Raw genomic sequence first — 21,076 nt, forward strand, 5'->3', positions numbered from 1 at the left:
ATATATATATATATATATATATATATATATATATATATATATATATACCTATATATATTTCGCCATTTCGCTATGATAGATCACTAGCCACTAAACCTCTTTTCTATTTTCTCTCCCTGTTTATTTCTGTGTTCCTTTCTGTCGAAGAGCGTAGACTCGAAACGTAAAAGACTTTCTCACTTCCTGAGCGTTAAGCTAATACATTTTTTTGTTGTTTACACAGCCGTCTTCATCAGTTGTTTTTTTTTTTTTTTTGTAAATTCTCACGATATATATATATATATATATATATATATATATATATATATATATATATATATATATATATACATACGAATAAGATTTTTCATTTTAATTAATCTGTTATTTCTTTAAACTATAAAGCACATCATATCTGTCAAACATATTAAAAGAAGGAAAATAAGCAATACCTCCAAAGTTATTTCGATTATATTTGAATGTACAGTTTTGATTTAATGGCAGGATGTCATAAGAATTTTTGAAATTCCTTACTTGTGTTTAATATAATAGCATAATGTTTTAAAATACGCTGACTTAAACAGTAGAATTTCCACAGATCCTGCTAGTAAATATAATTTACGATAAGACTTTTCTTTCATTTTGATTAAGATATCAACGACTTCAAAGCAAAACAACGCATTACAGTTCACCTGCATTTAGCATCTCTGAGTTTTGTTGTTTTGATTGGCCTCATCCACGGATTCATTACCTTTTATTACATGTAGGACGAGATAACAAAACTGAATGAACTTTTAAATACAAGCAGAACAAGTAAGTAAAGACGCTGTTATAACAAGAGAGTAAAAATGCTGTTGAGTAATTTAGAAAACTATTTCATTAAGCATTATGAGAGAAAAGCAAAAAATAAACAGGGCGACTCCAGCTCGCGTCGAATGATTTAGAAAGTATAAATCTCATAAATTGGAAGAAATTCAATTGCTTAAAATGATAAAGTGTTACAAAAAATGCGTAGCGTTGAATAGTGTATCTCTAAATCTGTCAAAAGCAACTAAACTATTTAAACTGTATATTTTATGTAATGTACTGCGTACTGTTTCTCTGTTTCTTAATCCCAGAATACTTTGCTTACACGCACATTCACGCACACGTATGTATCTATAGACATGTGTGTGTGGGTGTGTGTGTGTGTGTGTGTGGGGGTGTTTGTAAATCTTTTGTATTATTCTCTCTTGTATACGCCTCTGAAATTTGGACATCACTTCGAACTCCTAGAACGATTCCATCATAAATGCCTACGCCGTTTTCTGAAAATAAAATGAAATTCATTCACCCGCGACTCTGGTATTCTAGCTGCATTTGGTATTTGTTCCAGCCTGGCGATAATTTTGAAAATGCAGTTGTGATGATCTGGACATATTGTCGGTATGGCCGACGAGCGTACCTCTAAACAATTGTTCTATGGTGAACTGGTTCAGAGAAAAAAGGAAATAGTGTAAGCCAAAGAAAAGGTTCAAGGATGCATTGAAGGGCATCTTGAAGAGTGTAGGAATTGATCTAAAATCTAAAACGTCACGTAGTGGTACCTGCCATTCAAAATTATGGATTGGCATGAAAACCTTTGAGCGCAACAGGCTAATACAGGTAAATATTAAGAGGAAAATAAAAGACTGCTAGTAAGGGAATATGGACTTGGAAGGTTTTATACTTGTACATTTTGTGGGAAAATTTTTCTGTTTGAAATTGGACTTAGATCTTACTTAAAAGCACACAAATAGGGCACTGCCTACTCATTACAGAACATAACTATTATTTTGCTTTTATCAATGTTAACAAACTTCAGGATTTGAAAGTCTCAAGGAAGTCTGAAGAAACATTTCGAGGTTCATTAAGATAAGGCATCACGGGCTGTTGAAGCTGCACCAAAACTAGGTTGCAGTTAATGTGCTTATCTCTGTGTGTTTACGTATTTATCACACGTTGGTTATGTCCTGTACTTAATGTGTATATTTTATTTATTTATTTATACACAAACACACACACACATATTTGAAAAAGGAAAAGAATTATTTCACTGGTAGTTCTAATCAATTTAATTTTTTAATGATATAATTTTACAGTTTGGTTTGTAGATCTAGTAAGTTCTTTGTTAACTTCGGTGGAGAGATTTTATTAAAGATTCCTTGTTAACTTTTCTTGAGAACTTTCTCGCATTCGTCGATGTTGATTGTCAGACTATTTCTCGAAGAGCGGGGTCCCAAACGCGAAATATTAAAATACCAGGTCATAGTGCTAACCATCGATTTGTATTATCAATTTATATACCTTGCGTTGTTTTTTTATTAAAAAAGTTAAAACACACATACACAATATATGTATATACACACATACATGTTCGTGTGCGTGTGTGAGTTTGTGTGTGCATACATGTGGACCCGTGCAGTTAAATGGTATGCGCACGTGCGGAAACAACCACTCTGAAGGTCTTCACTCAGATGGATTGACAATATAAAGAAAATGATGGGACTGCAATGGAGGAGGACGAAATCAAGAACAAAATGGATGAAATACTGTGAGCAGAGGATTTAAAGCGACATTCGATTGCCTGACCGGTCAAGTTGATCAAGGTGATATATATATATATATATATATATATATATATATATATATATATATATATATGTTTTGACTCCACATTTCCTGCTTAACACAAGCTTTTAACCCTTTTTTTAAACCTAACAAAACTCTCAACTCTCATGCATCCTTATTTTTCCTACCAGTTTATACATGAACTACTATTGAACTACAAAAGCTCAAAGACAATATAATGTATGGGTATTTTTTTTTTTTTTATATATTATTGTTTTATATATTATTTTCTTCATTTGTACTTCTTGATAATTTGCTTCTTCGCAATGAAAACCGGTTAGAAAAAATCTTTATTAAAATATGCTTCCAGTTCAGCATTCTGGCTTTTTTTCATTTTCCTATTATTTCTCCACGTGCGGTTAACACAACCCCACTATTTACTGACTTATATATATATATATATATATATATATACATACACAGTGACTCTTTGCTGCTTATACAGAGTTTGACCAACGCTTGTACTGTTATCTTAGATTTATTATGGCGTCTGATGTGGCTTTTTAAACTTGACAATGTTTTGTAAAGACACCCACATAAATTGCATATCTGCTTTGTACCATCAAGAGATGCAGTTAAGTTCTGATCTTTGTAGATCTTAAAATGTCTTTTCAGGCCACCGTAAGATTTGCAGACTTTATGGTATACACGGCATTAACAGGAATGCACATATAGACAGGCAGAGTAGTTAGTGGAGGTTTGTTTTTCATGGGTCCTCCAATGAGATTTAAGCCCAGCAAAACAAAAGCATGGTCTGTCACAAATTGTGCGCACAAAAAGATTGCTGGGATTCATTCTCACTTTGGTCGTAGTATTTTTCGTTAAATTTCTTTTGAGTTTCGCATGGGTCAACCTGGTTTCTTCAGAAGCTTTCACTCCACTCCACACTTTTGTTCGCCATCCAGCTCGATCCGAAGCATTGATTTCTATGGCCTTTGGATCCATTCCAAGTGACTCCATGCTAGTTCTTATACAGTCCTTAAACCTCTTACAATTTCTTTTCTTCAAGACTGATGGGAATTACTTTTTTCGGCGTAATGTAGAGTACATAGTGTGTGTGTGTGCGTTTGTGAGTGCATACACACACATACGTATATATATACACAAATACACACATCTACAGTTATGCATGTATGTATGTATGTATGCATGCATGCATGTATGTATGTATGTATGTACGCATGTGAGCACATATGTCAGATTAGTTTTTAAATATTTATGACATCACTATTTCTATTTTCCTTTTCATTGTTTTACCTCTTCTTTTTCGTTCCTTCTGCTGCTATACTGCAGTGGAGCAGGAAGGTTATATAAACACACTCACATACACACACACACACACACACACACACACACACACACACACACACACACACACACACACTATGCACTCTACAGTACATTGAATAAAGTAATTCTCATGAATTACTTTATTCAATCGGTTCTGACGAAATAATCGCCGATGCTATTATACATTACTATACATTATATAATATGTGTGACTTAATAATCGTTATCATCAATGTGTATAGACATGATGTGTGATTGCTCACTTCAGTCTTTGAAACAATAGCAAACGACAGAAGAAATTTATATTATAAATTCCACTCTTCATGTACTTGTTCTCTACGACAGTAGTAAACATTTCAGATTTTCTGTTTGGACGAAATCTGACTTTCCACAGGAAAAATTCTTTTTTATGCAACTTCAGACTCCCACCAATTGTTGAGTGCTCTCTGTTATAGGCAACTGGATAGTGTAATCCCGCCTTACTCACTATATATGCATGTCTAAATTCATCGCTATCATCATTGGCTATAAACATGATGTGTGATTTGTTGCCTCAACTCGTTGAAACAACTGAAATCATAGAATGAAGGTTATATCATAAACTCCACTCTTCACGTATTCACTCACTGCGATGGTGGTAAACTTTAAGGATTTTCATCTAACCGCATGCTTAGACGAGATTTGTTGCTTCCGATATGTAGGAAAACAGTGAAAACGTTCACTGGTAATCGATTGCTGAACAAAACTGTTATACCACTCATACAGTTAATATATTGTCAGAGAGGTCGACTTATTTTCTTTGTTCGCTTTCTAATATATATCACTGAATCTTCGTACTGTAGTTGCTATAATGTACGGGGGAGTTGTGGCCTCCATTGCTCTCCTCAATAAAATGTAAGCACAAGAGACCTGATATGATGATTTTGGATAGAGAAGAAAAACTGTACACAGTTGTGGAAATTAGCTACCCAGTGGATGTTAACAGAAAGCTGAAGATCAATGAAAAAGAGAACACCTATGCTGAACTATTGAGAAATCTGCAGTTACCCTATCCAGATTACAAGTTCAGGTTTATACCTGTAATTATTGGGGCCCTGAGATATGTATCACACTGCCTAAATAGCAATATTGATAAATTAGGCTTCTCAGAACCAGAAAGGAGGAAGCTAATTCAGAGACTACAGATACAATCCATCACTGGAACTAAATGTCTGTAAAACTTTCCAGAAATTTATCATTTAAATATATATGAGCATGCTTAGATATGTAACTATATGCATGAGAATACATATATAAAACATACAAATCTGCACATACATACATACATACATACATACATACATACATACATACATACATACAAATAAACAAAAACACCTGTTGTTGATGTTGAAATTCCAATGAAGGAACCTTGGATCTAGGTTAGAAACCGGTTCTTTTTCTATTGGCATGAAACTAAATTATGACATCCCTGCTTACATACATAATACATACATACATACACGTTATTATCATCATCATCATCGTTTATTTCCCCCTTTTCCATATTTGCATGAGTCGAACGGAATTTGTCGAGGTGGACTTTCTACATCCAGATGCCATTTTTCTTTCATTTTTGCGTAATGTCATTTCCATGTTAACAAATACTGGTCCATATCATGTACATTAGAGATCATCTTTCAGTGTCCATGTCAAATCTAATCCATCAAAACTCAGCAACAAGCAACAAGCCAACTGGGACATTTTCAAAAAAAAACTTATGTAAGCAAGACAGCAGTACGTGGAGTATCTGTATGTGACCTACCTGTATAACTAACTCAGCTGTTAAAACAGTTTGAGTAATATTGTTATGATGTTCATTTGCTTCCTTTTGATTTTATATTATTATTTTTGTTTTAATCCATGGAGGTAGTCAAATATCACACTTCTTCCCTTTCTGTTTAAAATGAACAATTTGCGCTTTCTAGCTTCTTCTGTTAAAAAGTGAGTAAGGGTTACTTCTGTGTCGTGAAAAATAGTTATGTTTGTGGATAGAACGTAAGCAACCCAATATAGTTTTCTCTAAGTTAGAATTTTCTCTATAACTTGAAGAGAGGCAGTACTCGTATCTCCCCACACCCAAGTAATATACAAAAACTGAAGGTTGATAACTCCCTTAATTTACAAACGTAAGCCGTGAAAAACAGAGAAATACATGGAAATTGGGAACTACATAATACTGAAAACAGAGGCAACTCACGCCCTCAATTATTCTTCGTACCCCTCTAAATTTTTTGAGATTCTCTAAAACACTCACGGTATTCTTGCGCGTGACAGTGAAGCTGTGTCATTGTAACAGTCAAGTATCTTCCAAGCATAAGTGGATACTTCAGTGTGTAAGTTAATGGAGTAAGACAAACTGCTTCCTCGGCAGCTCAGCTTCTCTCAACATATCAAAAACCGCAAGTTGAAAAATGCGATTTATTGACTGTTTGCGTTGTTCACTGACGTATTTCGTTCAGATACGGATACAGTTATTCCGCCGTAGCATTAAGGTCGTCTGATGGAGTAAAAGAGTTGCTATGTTTAAACATCCCTCCCTTCCTTTCTCTCTCTCTTTCGCTCCCTCTCTCTCCATCTTTGTCTCTCTCTCTCTCTCTCTCCATCTCACTCTATCTCACTCTCTCTCTCATTGTCTTCTTTCATACATAATATCAATTACAAAAATTATCACAAGAGTTATCCTATGCAACTGCTAGCTAGATTTCAAGGTAATTGCTACAAAGGTAAAAATAATATACTGTGCCTTTGTTATTATGTTTGCGTACGTCCCAATCGGTATGTGTCTGGTTAGGTCAAAGAAGTTTGACATTGCACAAAACAGCAATAGTAACGTCAGAAATGACTTCAACTTATTTAGTTATAAAATTTTGATGTTTGGTTATGAACTGTTAATGAAATTTTATGTCCGTCGAGGTCTCTAAAAGTAATATCTGTATTATGACGTCTTTAATATCTGCGTACATGTGAGAGAGTGTATATGTGTGTGAGAGTGTGTCGGCGTACGTGTGAGTGTGTGTGTGTGTGTGTGTGTGTGTGTGTGTGTGTGTGTGTGTATGCGCGTGTGACTGCGGGCGCGTGTGCGTGTGTATATGTGCGTGTGTGTCTGTGTATGTGTGTGTGTGTGTGTGCGTGTGTGTATACGTGTGCATGTGTGTGTGTGCGCGTGTGTGTGTGTGCACGTGTGTGTGTGTGTGTGTGTGTGTGTGTGTGTGTGTGTATGCTTATGTGTGTGTGTGCGCGCTCATATCTTTGAGTAAGTTTCTGAGTGAATCATAGCTACTAATTTTATAGGTCGGAAATCTCCGGTTTTGTTCGAGCATGCGCAATTCAAGAGATAGAAAGCAAACAGAAATGTATTTCGTTAATATATGCAATACATTTTTAGTACACACACGCACATATATTTGCACACACACGCACACACACATATATATATCTGTAGATAGATAGATACATATATACATACATATATACATCTTTTATCTTTTAATTGTTTCATTCATTAAATTGCAGGCATGCTGGGGCACCACCTGAAAAAAATATTTTTGCCATATGAAACGGCCCCAGAACTTTTTTTTAAATCTGATACTTATTCTAACAACCGTTTATGCCAAACTGCTAAGTTACGGGTACGTAAACTCGCCAACACCGATTGTCAAGCGGTGGAGAGACAAACACAGACACGATCACAAACACGTACACACACACACTCACACACACATATACGACGGGCTTCTTTCAGTATCCATCTACCAAATCCATTCACAAGACTTTGATTGGCCCGATTTCATAGTAGAAGACATTTGCTCAAGGTATCACATAGTGGGTCTGAATCCGGGACCATGTGGCTGGGATGCAAGCTTCTTACCACAAAGCCACGACTGCGCCTACATACACACATATTTTATACACACACACACACACACACACACACACACACATACATGCATACATACATACACATTTATGGTGAATTGAGGGCATTTTTTCCATTCAATATTGTTACGTATAAAATTTACATGTCTCTGATTATTTGACCATAAGTCTTGATTATGTAATTTGCAATATGTAACTAATGATCACTTTACGCTAATGAAACGTACCTAAAATGTTTAAGCTAGATATTTTATACACAATCTCTCTTTTTCTTTTCTTTTCTTTTTATTTTTCTTTTATTTATTTATTTATTTGTTTTGTTTTCTACATTTACTCTGCATAACATTCAAACTTGGATTTCATAACAAAGGATGGAATTACAATACACTAGTGGCTCTCAAAGTGAACGGTGGAAAGTTCCAAGGGGGCGTTGGAGAAAAGTGGAGCGTTTATGGACTATCATCTCTTCGGCCCCATGAAAGAGGGTTTGAGAGGCAAACATCATTCCAGTGACGAGGAAGTGAAAACTGTAGTGAAGAAGTGGCTCAAAGAACAGTCAACAGAATTTTACGAGGCAGGGATACATGCTCTCATTTGAAGTTGAAACATTGCTATTGAGAGAAACGGTGGCTATGTTGAGAAGTAGGGATGTGATCCGCAGAGGACCAGCTTCATTTTGATGTATGATACATGTTCCTGTGTTGGTAATTATACCTGTCCTAAACAAAATGGCATTAATTTTTGACTCACCATCGTATTTAGTCAGTGTGTTTTAGATATCCCAGGGCCCCAATGATTACAGGTATAAACGTGAACTTGTAATCTAGATAGAGTAACTGCAGATTTCTTACTAGTTCAGCATAGGTGTTCACTTTTTCACTGATCTTCAGCTTTATGTTAACATCCATTGGGCAGCTAATTTCCACAACTGTATACAGTTTCTCTTCTTATCCCAAATCATTATATCAGGTCTGTTGTGCTTACATTTTATTGAGGTTTTCATTGGTACATTCCATCAGTATTCCTTTTTATTATGAGTGGCTATGGATTCTACCATATCGTGGGTTCTTATGTATGTATGTATGTATGTATGTATGTATGTATGTATGTATGTATGTATGTATGTATGTGTGTGTATGCATGTATGTATACATATATATATATATATATATGTACATATATATGTATGTATATATAGTATATATATATGTATATATGTATATATGCATACACGAGTGTGTATGTGTGTATGTATATATATATATATATATATATATATATATATATATATATATATATGTACATACACACACACTTTTATATCTGCATACTTTTGTATATATGCATATGCAGATATGTCAGTATATATATATATATATATATATATATATATATATATATATGTTTACGCCAGCCCTTACCTTTTGTTTTCACAATCCTGTTTTCACTGTCCTGTTTTTTTTACGAACTTTGATCCTCCACAAATTCCAAATTTTATATTATTTGCTTTGCGGAGAAGATGAAACATTGGACAACTGATGAAGGGATTGTTCTTTATGTTGCCTGTCTTGTTTTTCTATTTGTTTCTTTCGTTGTTCGCAAAAAAGTTCGTTTTCCATGATTTTGTATTCCATGTTCTCGTTTGTCATGTTTGCGTTTTTTGATGTCCTGTACCCATATATGCATGTGTACCTATGTTGAGAAATTAGACTTCTTAAAACCAGAAAGTAGGAAGCTAATTCGAAGATTACAGTTCCAATCCATCACTGGAGCTGCAAAAGTCTGTAAAACTTTCCAGAAGTTTATCATTTAAAATATGCATGATGATGTCTAGATATGCAACTATATGCATGAGAATACATATATAGAACATACAAATCTGCAAATACATACATACATACATACATACATGCCTAGATACATACACACAAAGATATATATATATATATATATATATATATATATATATATATATATATATATATATATATATATATATATATACATAAATACATATATATATACATATGCCCATACATACATACGCATATATATATACACACAGAAACATACATACATTCAAGCACATATACATACATTCTACTTTTGAATTCAATATAATTAGTTGGACCACTTCAAAATGTTAGATTCATCCTACCCAAGTGTGCACTTAAATGTTTTATTCCCTATGTAAATGATTATTGTAGCACGAGAATGAACCTATACCGGATTCGCTAAGTTATACTCTCTAGTTTTGTAACATCTTTATTTGACTGTGGCTGAATGCTAGAGTCATATGTATTTGAGGGAATCAGTTTGCATAGTAGCTAGATGTATTTAATAGCTTTATTTGCAATTAAGATATTTACTCTGGCATTGTGTATTGTGCGAATACGTTGAAAATGAACGCATACCAAATTTAATAGGCTACCATCACGTTTTGGAACATCTTTCTGTTTGTTTCTAAGCTGAAATTAATTTAATAGTTGGTTTTTGCTTTCTATATCTTTTGTCGTTAGAAGTAATGAATTAATATTGAAACTGAAGAAGCTGATGATTCGTTCCACAAATGATAAATTGAACATTTTAGTCTTTGCGTTCTTGGTCATATGTTAGTTCAGGACTGAAAATGTTGTTCGATGTATGTACACAAGAATATTTAGTTGTCTTGTTGCCAATCTAATAACAATAGTTGTAAAGAGACTAAAAGAAACTGAGATAAAAAAAAAAATTATATTCAAATAGTTAACAGTCTTCCCTGTACAAATCTGTTAAATATATTTAATACCAATATACTACTTAAAAATGATATATTATTTAAGTAGCGTATATGTTTTTTGAAAACAAAATATTGAAATTTTAGTTTGATAAGACGATAATTCAGTGGGAGGAACGTAATTAATTCAATCGAGCCCAGTATAAATATTTTATCGCCGCTCGAATGTTGAAAAATAGCGATCGTCTCTGGCAAGATTTGAACTTAGATCGCTAACGGTTGTAACTATACTCTGTTGGGTAGTTAGCATAGCAATCTATTATTCCTGGTGCTCGACCGCACGTAGAAAGAATCGTAATAAGAACCTAAATGTATTAAAAAAATTGCTAGAAAAACTTTCATTTTCCGTAATATCCAAGAAACTTACATGATCTCTGTATTCGTACTGATAGGTTGTTCCAAATTCCAACACACTCTTTGGTGGACGCTTCTTCAAGAGCTTCATCTTAGGATATGACTTCATATTTATCAGCTGGTTGTGACCGCTTGCCAATAAAAGAAATTATATTTAATTACTGGTTGTAAAAAGAGATAAAAGTACGCTATGAATATTGAAGCGTTTCACTTACAGGTATCACCGGACATTTATGAACATATTTTTGAAAGTGCGGCGGCTGTTGAGATCTGAGACGTTAAAATGCCGGTAAAGTAACTGACGTTTGTTCGTATCCTACATCTACCTCATGTATTCAAATTGCCTTCACTGTTGTATATAGGTGTCGTACTGAAAATATATGCGTAGTTCCCTTACCTTTGAGGACTCGCATTCGTCTTATAACAACTACGAAGCAGTTTCAGCTTATTGATTGTTTCATAGATGAGCACTAAATATTTGAAGCAGGCATATAATGACCAGTGGTGGCTCGTGTATAGTAGGCACAGCGGAACTGCAGCACCCCTTATTTCCACTCGATATTATCGGTAACATTCAATATAATGCGTCCTTGTTTTCTTTAATTCTTTCTTTATACTTGTACATTATATAATCCTTAAGCTTAATGTCAGTAGCCATCTCCTAGTTTATGAAAAAATACAAAAAAATCCTTGTATAGAACTGGGCGCTTCACAGTTCCAGCGATGCGGTGTTTGGCTGTTGTGCGAGATAGGAAGCTGCATGCTAGGAAGAGAGAGCACTGTGGTTCACTCAGTACTGACCCTGGTGCACTGGTGAAAGATAGTGTCTCCTTTTGACTCCGCGTGTGTTGTGCTTAAAACGTGTTTATATTCTTGAATGTGATAAAGTGTAGAATTAGATTATTATCCTGCTTCCAGCTCCAGTGTTGCTACCAAGATTTGAAAAATAGAACAAATTTCCCTCCTTATTTTGTGATTTAGGGGGTAATTTTTTTTAAAAACAATGGGGAATTCGCGGCAGTGTTCAGTGAACAAATTAAACACACTACTCGGCAATGGCTAAAACGCGAACCGATCAAGTTTATGTATAAATATTCTTCTTATATGTTTGTTTCCTTTTACACTATATTAAAACAATAGCTAAAAATTTTCTGTAGCAGCACCCACTAATTTATTCTACAAGTGGCCACTGAAAATGATTCAAGTCTACGAATCAGTTTCATATCTGGAATGCCTAAAGGAGAAAGTATATTTTGGCATCGATTACACATGCGTCCAAGTTACACACAGGCACGGATGGACAAATAAGCCCACACATACACAAGAGTACATATATGCACACACACACACACACACACACATATATGCACACACACACACACACACACACACACACACACATATATACATGTACAGGCGTGGATGTATGGTAGGAACTTTGCTTCCTGACCACATGGTTTCGGGTTCAGTCCTACTGCGTAGCACTCTGGGTAAACATCTTCTACTATAACTTCGCGCCGACCAATGCTTTTGTGAGTGGATTTGGAAGGCAGAAACTAAAAGAAGCTTGTCGTATAGACATAAATATATATACATACATGTATGTGTGTGTGTGTCTGTGTCTGTGTGTCTGTCTGTCTGTCTATACCCCACCATCGCTTGTCAACTTGACAACCGGTGTTACTGCGTTTACATTCTCGTAACGAAGCGGTTCGGCAAAAGATACCGATAGAATAAGTACCAAGCTTAAAAAATAAGTACTGGGGGTCGATTCGTTCGACTAAAATCTTTCAAAGCGGTGCCACAGTAGACGCAGTCTAATGGCTGAAAGTAATAGCAGAGCAAACAAAGCACATACATCGCATAAACTATAGAGACAAAACGATGTGAAAAAAGAAACAGGCGGAGTTGAATATTTGTTTCAAAATATGACTTCTGTCTACTAAATTACGGCATCATGTATGTCCTGATAACTTATAACAAGCTAATCTTGGGTGTTGGGTAAATGAAAAACTTATTCCGGTGTCAATTTCAAGGACTTTACTAGTGTCACCTCTTTTCCTGTGGTATCATTGTAAGTACTTCATGTATTATTTAAATATCGCTGGCTTCAATAAATCCTTAATAGATGTGTACATGAAAATTATACACGCAGGCTTGGTTGTATGCTTAATTTCACTTCGCAACCGTTTGGCTCGGAGTTCGAATTTACTGCGTACTCCCTATGGCATTCTATCATAGCCTCGAGGAAAACCTGTTATAAAAATACCAAAAGTGTTCTTCTTTCCGTAATCGTCATGGATATGTTGCTGTTATTTCTAACAGGTTGAATGTTCATGTAGAGTCCTCACTTTTGTGAGTTCTTTCGATACCTCCAATGCATATGCGACCATGTAAAAGCTCATTCGTTACCCCGAATAGCATAGGTCTATTTGATTGAGACGATTATTGTTCTTTTCAATAAAGGCAATTATGAGAGAAACAACTTCATTTTCTGACAATAGCATGATTCTTGATAGTGGAACGTTCCATATGAATTTATTGTATGAAGCAGTTTATGAACAACAGAGTCATTGGTAACAGATTTCCAACAGATCACTCATTCGTTTCCTTCCTTTACAAGGATTAGAGTGGCAAGTATTAAGAGAATTCGATCAATATACTCAGCTATATTGCAGTCAATTAATTTTAGGATCCTGACAATTATATTTCAGTGAATTCTTTAGCAAGTTAGGTTGACTATAATGTTCACTTGTTGTTTAAGATTTCACTAACAGCCTCAATCTCCATTTGAGGATTAAGTGTCCAGGCCATGTATGCAGGATATGAACTGCATCTCTCTAAGCTACTTATTCTGTAAATTATTGATTCCAACATCATCTTGGCTCTGAAAGTATGCAAAGATAAACACCGAGTGTATTTCAGGAATTACTCTAAAGATCCTATTGCTTACCTCTTAGTTGTAGCAATGGTAGTTATTGTTCTTGTCCCCTTTTTATCTTCTTCTCAAACCTGATCCCAAAAAGCCTATGATTACAGGCGTTCCGTGATCATCTTGTGTTTCTAATGTATCAAGGATTACATTATCAGGAATATATATTGACGAAAATATATATTGACGAGAAAATCGTGAACCGGTGCTTTCAAATGAAGTCTCGAGCGATGTTTGTTCTACACTGATTACTAATACACTCTTTCGTTGATCTTGTTACCAGAAATGTAAGAACTAATGCTTGCTCTGTTGCAAATCAGTAAAAAGTGGCGCTACTGTTTACTAATAGTTATACAGAATAAACTTGCTCTTTCCTTAAGACGAAAACGGCGTGATTTAAGAAATATTTAGTTGTCGTTTCTAGCGGGTCGAGCTACCATGTACAGTTTCCTTTATCGTTGTTGCTGTTATGTAGCCTTGGGTCAGTCTCCTTTAGCAAACCAACGATTAAAGGCATTAGAATCGTAGCCATCTCGTCGTTTATCTATTTATTTATTTTATCTATATATTTTTTTAGAAATGCGGCATTTTGAATGTTTTGTTCCTTTTTAAGACAGTGGGATAAGCTTTCAAAATTATTTGGCTGATATTTTTAGCAATGAAATAATTACGAAGCGGTTTCTTTTGTAGGAAAATATAATTTCTGTCCTCATTTTAGTTACAAAGAGAAATAGAAATTGTTTCCAATAAAGGTAGAAGACTTGAAATTTGTGGGGAGAGGTTAGTGAATTATACCCATCCAGTACTTGCTTCGTACTTTATTACGATGGCACAGAAGGAATGAAAGAAAAAGTTGTCATCGAATCTCTTGGACTTAGAAAGTAGGGCTTGAACAGCTACCGTGTGGCATTTTGCACGATGCTCTAGCGATTCTACAAGTCCATCACCCAAAGCAAAAATATTCTTGTCTACGCTAGGCACAAGGCCCGAAATTTGGGGGGAGGGGACCAGTCGATTAGATCGACCCCAATAAGCAACTGGTACTTAATTTATCGACCCCGAAAGGATGAAAGGCAAAGTCGACGTCATCGGGCTAAACAAAAATATTAATAAAAAAATATGACTGGGGCTGATGTTCGCTTTCCAACCACATTGTTCCGAATTCGATCCCACTTCTTAACAAATGGCACCAGTGTCTTCTATTGCATCCCCTTTTTCATTAATATCTTGTGTCTAGTTAACGGGAACCGTTCAGAAGTTCGTCGAACATGTGTGCGCACGCGTACGTGTGTTTGTGCATGCGCGCATGCGTGTGTGTGTGTTTATCTCTGCATTCTTGATCTGAAATGCGTTGTAGAGTATGTGAGCATTCCTCTACACTCAGAAGTTCCACAAATAGACACCGCTAAAATAAGTACCCGAGTGAAATAGGTATTGTAGTCGAGATGATCAAGTAAATCATTGAAGGCATTGCTACAGTATGACCATAGCTCAATGACCGAAACCAGTAAAATGATAATAAAAGAGAAATTTTAATAATAAATTTTTTTTTTTAATAAAAGAAATGCAATTACCTGATCTCACAGTGAAATATCTTAGTTATTTAATTTGATAGGTTTCCTTGTCCTATTTTTCATATATTTTTGTAAATGAACCTTTTCGGTTTCCTTGAGTTTTTTATTTTTATTTTTGATTAAGATAATTCAAGTAATTCCTACAACGAAAGAATTGATTGAGATAATAAAGTATTCAAATCGAATCGTGAGGTCATAAATATATACATGACGTCAAAGCTAACAAACATAGATTTCTTTTGACATCGTACAAAGCTGACGTGTGTAAGGCAGTGCAGTAAATTAACTGGATCTTAATATATTGATTTCTAGCATTGATACATTTGGGAGGTGGAGATGATGTAATCGATTAAATCAACTTGATTGGTACTTTATTTTATTGACTTGAGACGGATAACGAATACAGAAGAACTCAGCAGGATTTGAATTCAGACCATAAAGATCCAGAAGAAATATCGCAAAGCATTTTTTCAGAGACTAACAATTCTGCCAGTTCACCGCCTTAGCTAATCAAAGTTAAATCTATCTGTAATGATATATCATATGCAAAGTACAGTGAAATTTGAATTTATTAAATTCAATATTTTAATACAAGTACCACTGGCACTTATATGATTTGCAAAGGGAGGAAAATAAAAGCAGTCACCGGGAAAATTGCATGCAGAAACGTGACATACAAAACAAAATAGTATAAGTTATTCGACGATTCATGCGAATTTAATCTGTAGATTAGTAGTGCAGATGACTGAATTGACATGAAACAAGGCCACATATTTCTCAAGTGTGGGTTTATAGTCGACAAAATCAATTCTGCACATGACTAAGTGGGAAATGTAAAATTTCAACTTCAGCCAGGTTTGAACTCATAACATATAGCGTCATAGCCAAATATCCCAACGCATTTACCGATTTTGCCAATTAAACGAAATATCAATAATACTGAGTCGACAAGAAATCCAGCGAAGGATCTTCTGAATCAGAGTTTTTTAAGCTAGACGGTGGTGTCCCCCTCACCCCTGGGGCTGTTGTGAGCACGCCAAGAGGTAGCAAATGTCAAGAGGGCATTTGAAATTTTTCTTAAAGTATTTGAACTAAATACAATAGTAAAGTCTTAAGCACATTTTCAAATGAAATAAAAATGTTGGTATTAAAACATGACTAAGATATTGTTATAAGTGGGCAGCAACTTGACTGACGATGATGTGCCAAAGTTCAACATAATTTCATTCTGTTATTTTATAAGATTTCGTCTTCATAATTTTATTTTTGTTATATGTTTCAGTTATGCGGTTGTGGTCGGGACACTAGTTCATGCTAATATCCCATATACTATAAGAAAACGTGGTTAACAAATCAGTGTGCAAAATTATTTTTCTTAGAGAACATGAGGCGAGAACGTTTTTAAAATGCTATTCTGTGAACGGTAGCGTTAAATACCTGAAGACTCGAGTATTTCGATCTACTTGTCTTTCGATCTACTCGTCTTTCGATCTACTCGTAATACCAGATAAATCTCTTTCAAGTCATAGCGTTACCTTTTTAAATTGAAAATATAAGCAACATAGGCGCAGACGTGGTTGTGTGGTAAGAAGTTTGCTCCCTAACCACATGGTTCCGGGTTTAGTCCCACTGCGTGGCACCTTGGGCAAGTGTCTTATACTATAGCTTCGGGCCGACCAAAGCCTTGACAGTTGATCTAGTAGACGGAAACTGAAAGAAGTTCGTCGTATATATATATATACATATATATGTATATGTGTGTGTGTGTGTGTGTGTGTATATCATATATATATATATATATATATATATATATATATATATATATACATATATATATATATATATATATATATATATATATATATATATACATACATACATATATATACATGTATTTGTGTATGTATGTATGCATGTATGCATGTATGTATGTATGTATGTACGTATGTATGTATGTATTTGTCCCCCATCACCGCTTGACAACCAGTGCTGGTGTGTTTACGTCCCTGTAACTTAGCGGTGTTCTGCAAAAGAGATCGATAGAATAAGTACAAGGTTTCAAAAATAAGCCCTGGGGATCGATTTGTTCGACTAAATTCCTTCAAGACAGAGATCCAACATGGCTGCAGTCAAATGACTGAAACAAATAAAAGAATAAAAATAAACGAACGTGAAAAACAAATAAATTCAAAGTGCAATAGGAACTCAAGTGCTTTCTCAAGTTTTTTTTCTCAAACTTTACCCTGTTATCTTATACTTTGATAGCATAGAGGTAACACTTAAAAATTCAGTGCTGTTAACCTTGTTTCCACAGCAGAGTGAGAGGTAGGAACATAATTAAAAAAACATCACCTAAAGGTAAGGTCATGTTTTTGCTAATTTGATATTTTGTTGTTGATGTTGATGACAGTCATCATGATGTCGGTGATGTAGAAGAAAAAGGGGACGAGAGAGAGGATCATGTGTTCATCGCTCTGTATATAGGTTAAATACATAGTTTAAACTTTAAAGGGTGGACATCATCAACTGATGTTTCATTAAAGAACGGCAGACATTATCAATTGATGTTCCAGTAGAGAACAGTGGACATCATCAATTGTTGTTTTAAAAATTTACATGGATATGATCATCCTCAGTTGATGCCTGGGTGTCGACTTCATCAAATGCACTTAAGCGTATCAAGTGGCAAATGGAATATTTATACAGCGGTACGGAAGATTTTTTCTGATTTTCTTTCATCATCAGATGAAGTAGATGATGACGACGCTCTGGATAGCACAGAAGGAAGTGATATCTCAACTAGCTCCAGGCGGAAAAACTGTACCGATCTTTCACCATTTGTACATTCGTTTGACATCTACAATGCGGGAATCTCAAATGAAATTTTGCTCAAATGAATTTGTTGCCCTTGTGTCTTAATTTTTTATAACCTAACAGAGTTAAAATATTATTTTCATAGTTTGTTTTTGAAGTGAAAATAAGTATAAAAATTACTCTTACAAAAAATTCTTTTTTCTTTTTTTCTGATCCCCCCAAACATTAGTACAAACATTCATGTAGCCTTTCGTGCTTTTTAAGGGTTAATACACCAGCACAATTATTAAAATATTTCATATCAATTATCACAAACTCTTTGCAAAACATACATGCACATACACTAAGATAAACATCCCACATACAAACAAACAAATACATGTATGTATCTATATAATAGAGTTAACTGGGACTGCAAGTTATCCCTAAGCGTTTTATTTAATAAACTGCCCAGAAATTGAAAGCGTGTATATACAATAATCATGTCAGTTCTGTACGACTGCGTAAGCAGGTGTGAGTAAATGTGAATACGTAAGCACCTCAAAGGATCAACACCAGGCATCCATATTACGTAACATACAAAGGCGGGGACCTGGCAGAATCGTTAGCAGACCAGGAAAAATGCTTAACGGCATTTCGCCTATCTTTACATTCTGAGTTCAAATGCCACCGAGGTCAACTTTGCCTTTCGTCCTTTAGAAGTCGATAAAATACGAAGCAGTAGAGTACTGAAATCGATGAAATCGATTAGCACCCTCCCTTAAAATTTCAGGCCTTGTGCCTATAGTAGAAATGATATTACCTAACATACAAACATTTGCAGACACATTTGGACTCATATACACACATACAAACACAAATACGCAAATCATAAACAGAGCTACACATATGCAGACAAACAGATAGATACATACATACATACATACATACATACATACATACATACATACATACATACATACATACATACATAGTTTACTTAATATTGAAACTACTGTTGAAAACTTTGTCAATAAAATTATCAACACCACCCTCTGTACTTACGGAGTCTATAATACATATACAAGTTTATACATACATATATATAAACAGACACACGCAAACATAAATATATGTGTTGTATGTATCTGTATATATATATATACAAATCAAGAAAACCATATTAAGCACTAAAAATATATAATCCTAATCAGACTCACTTCAACTTCTAAAAAACACAAACTGCCGCATTCTTATCGTAATAGGTTCTCAAACAGGACTCACTTAATACTGTTGCCGTTTGCCACTAATCCTTTTGTGTACAGAAGTTCACTAATAGTAGAGGTTTTCATTGAATAGCGATTTTTACTTTAATTAAGAGCCGGAAATATTGTACGACTTAATAAAAGCAGATTAATCGTTAAACTAGATAATTGGGGATAATGGAATCTTATCTTGTGCTTGTTATGAGAAATGTTATAAAACTTTTCTAGAGTTTTTTCTAGTATCGGTGATACAAGAAATTTACCAGCATTCTCTCTCTCTCTCTCTCTCTCTCTCTCTCTCTCTCTCTCTCTCTCTCTCTCTCTATCTCTCTCTCTCTCTCTCTCTCTCTCTCTCTCTCTCTCTCTCTTTATCTATTTATCTATATCTATTTATCAATCTCCCACTCCTTGCTGATCTACTCAAACTGCTGTTCTATAATATTGGAAACTTATTGCATGAAGAATGATATAATGTTATGTTCCATAAGTAATAAACTATCAAACATTCCATAAGTTCAAACAATCAAACATTTCATGGGACAGAATTTAATGCAACATTTGTTTTACAAGATTAACATAAATTCAACATTGGAATTTGAAAATCATATATCTTTTCTACAAAGCTTGAAACGTTTCAAGGAAAACACTGGCTCCCATACATGTGTGTGTGTGTGTGTGTGTGTGTGTGTGTGTGTGTGTGTGTGTGTGTGTGTGTGTGTGTGTGTGTGTGTGTGTGTGTGTGTCTAAAGATACTGGAAATAATGCATATTCAATATATGCTTAACGCTACACGAACAAATATTCTACTGAAAATAATGCAAAAATTGACGTAACTTTTATTTACAAACATTGGTGGTTGAAATTGTACACGTTGGTAGAGTAAGTCTTCTTCTACAATCCCTCTCGTTCTTGTTCTTCAACATTGCAAACAAATAATGGTCTCCGAAATAACGGAGGAAGGGTATACTCACAGGTGGTTTATGGTGATGACACTATTGACATGAGTAATGTATGTATATAGAGAAAGAACTTTAAAGAGCAGGAAATCAGCATCGACGACAAACCACACAGTGGGAGACCTTCAACTGCCACTGCTGACACAAATAGTCAGCGATTGGACAAGTTGTTACGCGCAGCCAGATGAATTACGATCCCTGAGCTTATGCACAACTAAATTGCGGACACAGTGCATTACAGAAGACTTTGGGTATCAAAAAGTGGGTACAAAGTGGTTACCTCGGTAGATAACACCCAATTTAAGGAGAGAACTGTGGAGGTCTACTCTATCTGCCGGAAGCGTTTGAAAGCAATGAAGAAAATTTTCCCGACAGGATATGAAATGTGGTCATAACTTTATGGCCCAGAAACGAAGATTCACTGCATGCATTAGTGTCACATCTCTTCTCCAAGACTTAAGAACAAAAGCTAACAATCGGCAGAGAAATCATTGTGACTTTTTTTTTTAATTCTCTTTGATTCTCTCTTGAATATATAGATTCGCCGTGAACAGTGTACCGCACATTCAGGAAGTCAAAAATCTTATGGA

General features: G+C 34.9%; 2 protein-coding genes across 6 annotated transcripts in view; one reads left to right on the plus strand and one right to left on the minus strand.

The window, feature by feature from the left end:
- The window catches only part of LOC106868874 (uncharacterized), a 45,167-nt gene that overhangs the window by 20,069 nt on the left and 4,022 nt on the right, over positions 1-21,076 (minus strand). For 2 of the 3 annotated variants that reach the window (XM_014914341.3, XM_014914325.3), the window contains exons 2-3: positions 15,473-15,612; positions 10,980-11,097 (exon numbers count right to left, since the gene is read on the minus strand). In XM_014914341.3, coding sequence (XP_014769827.1) covers positions 10,980-11,075 — 96 coding nt within the window. In that variant the 5' untranslated portion in view covers positions 11,076-11,097; positions 15,473-15,612. Of the gene's footprint in view, positions 1-6,703; positions 6,843-10,979; positions 11,098-15,472; positions 15,613-21,076 lie in introns of those variants that run through there. The other variant, XM_014914332.3, reaches the window with a different exon arrangement.
- The window catches only part of LOC106868784 (equilibrative nucleoside transporter 1), a 94,573-nt gene continuing 80,688 nt past the window's right edge, over positions 7,192-21,076 (plus strand). The window contains exon 1 of one of the 3 annotated variants that reach the window (XM_089341904.1): positions 7,192-8,540. In XM_089341904.1, the coding sequence (XP_089198030.1) occupies positions 8,520-8,540 (21 nt within the window). In that variant the 5' untranslated portion in view covers positions 7,192-8,519. Of the gene's footprint in view, positions 8,541-17,722; positions 17,831-21,076 lie in introns of those variants that run through there. The other 2 variants (XM_089341926.1, XM_089341917.1) reach the window with 2 other exon arrangements.

The sequence above is a fragment of the Octopus bimaculoides genome, chromosome 2 (assembly GCF_046866305.1).
Source record: "Octopus bimaculoides isolate indiv1 chromosome 2, ASM4686630v1, whole genome shotgun sequence".
Taxonomy (NCBI): Eukaryota; Metazoa; Mollusca; class Cephalopoda; order Octopoda; family Octopodidae; genus Octopus; species Octopus bimaculoides.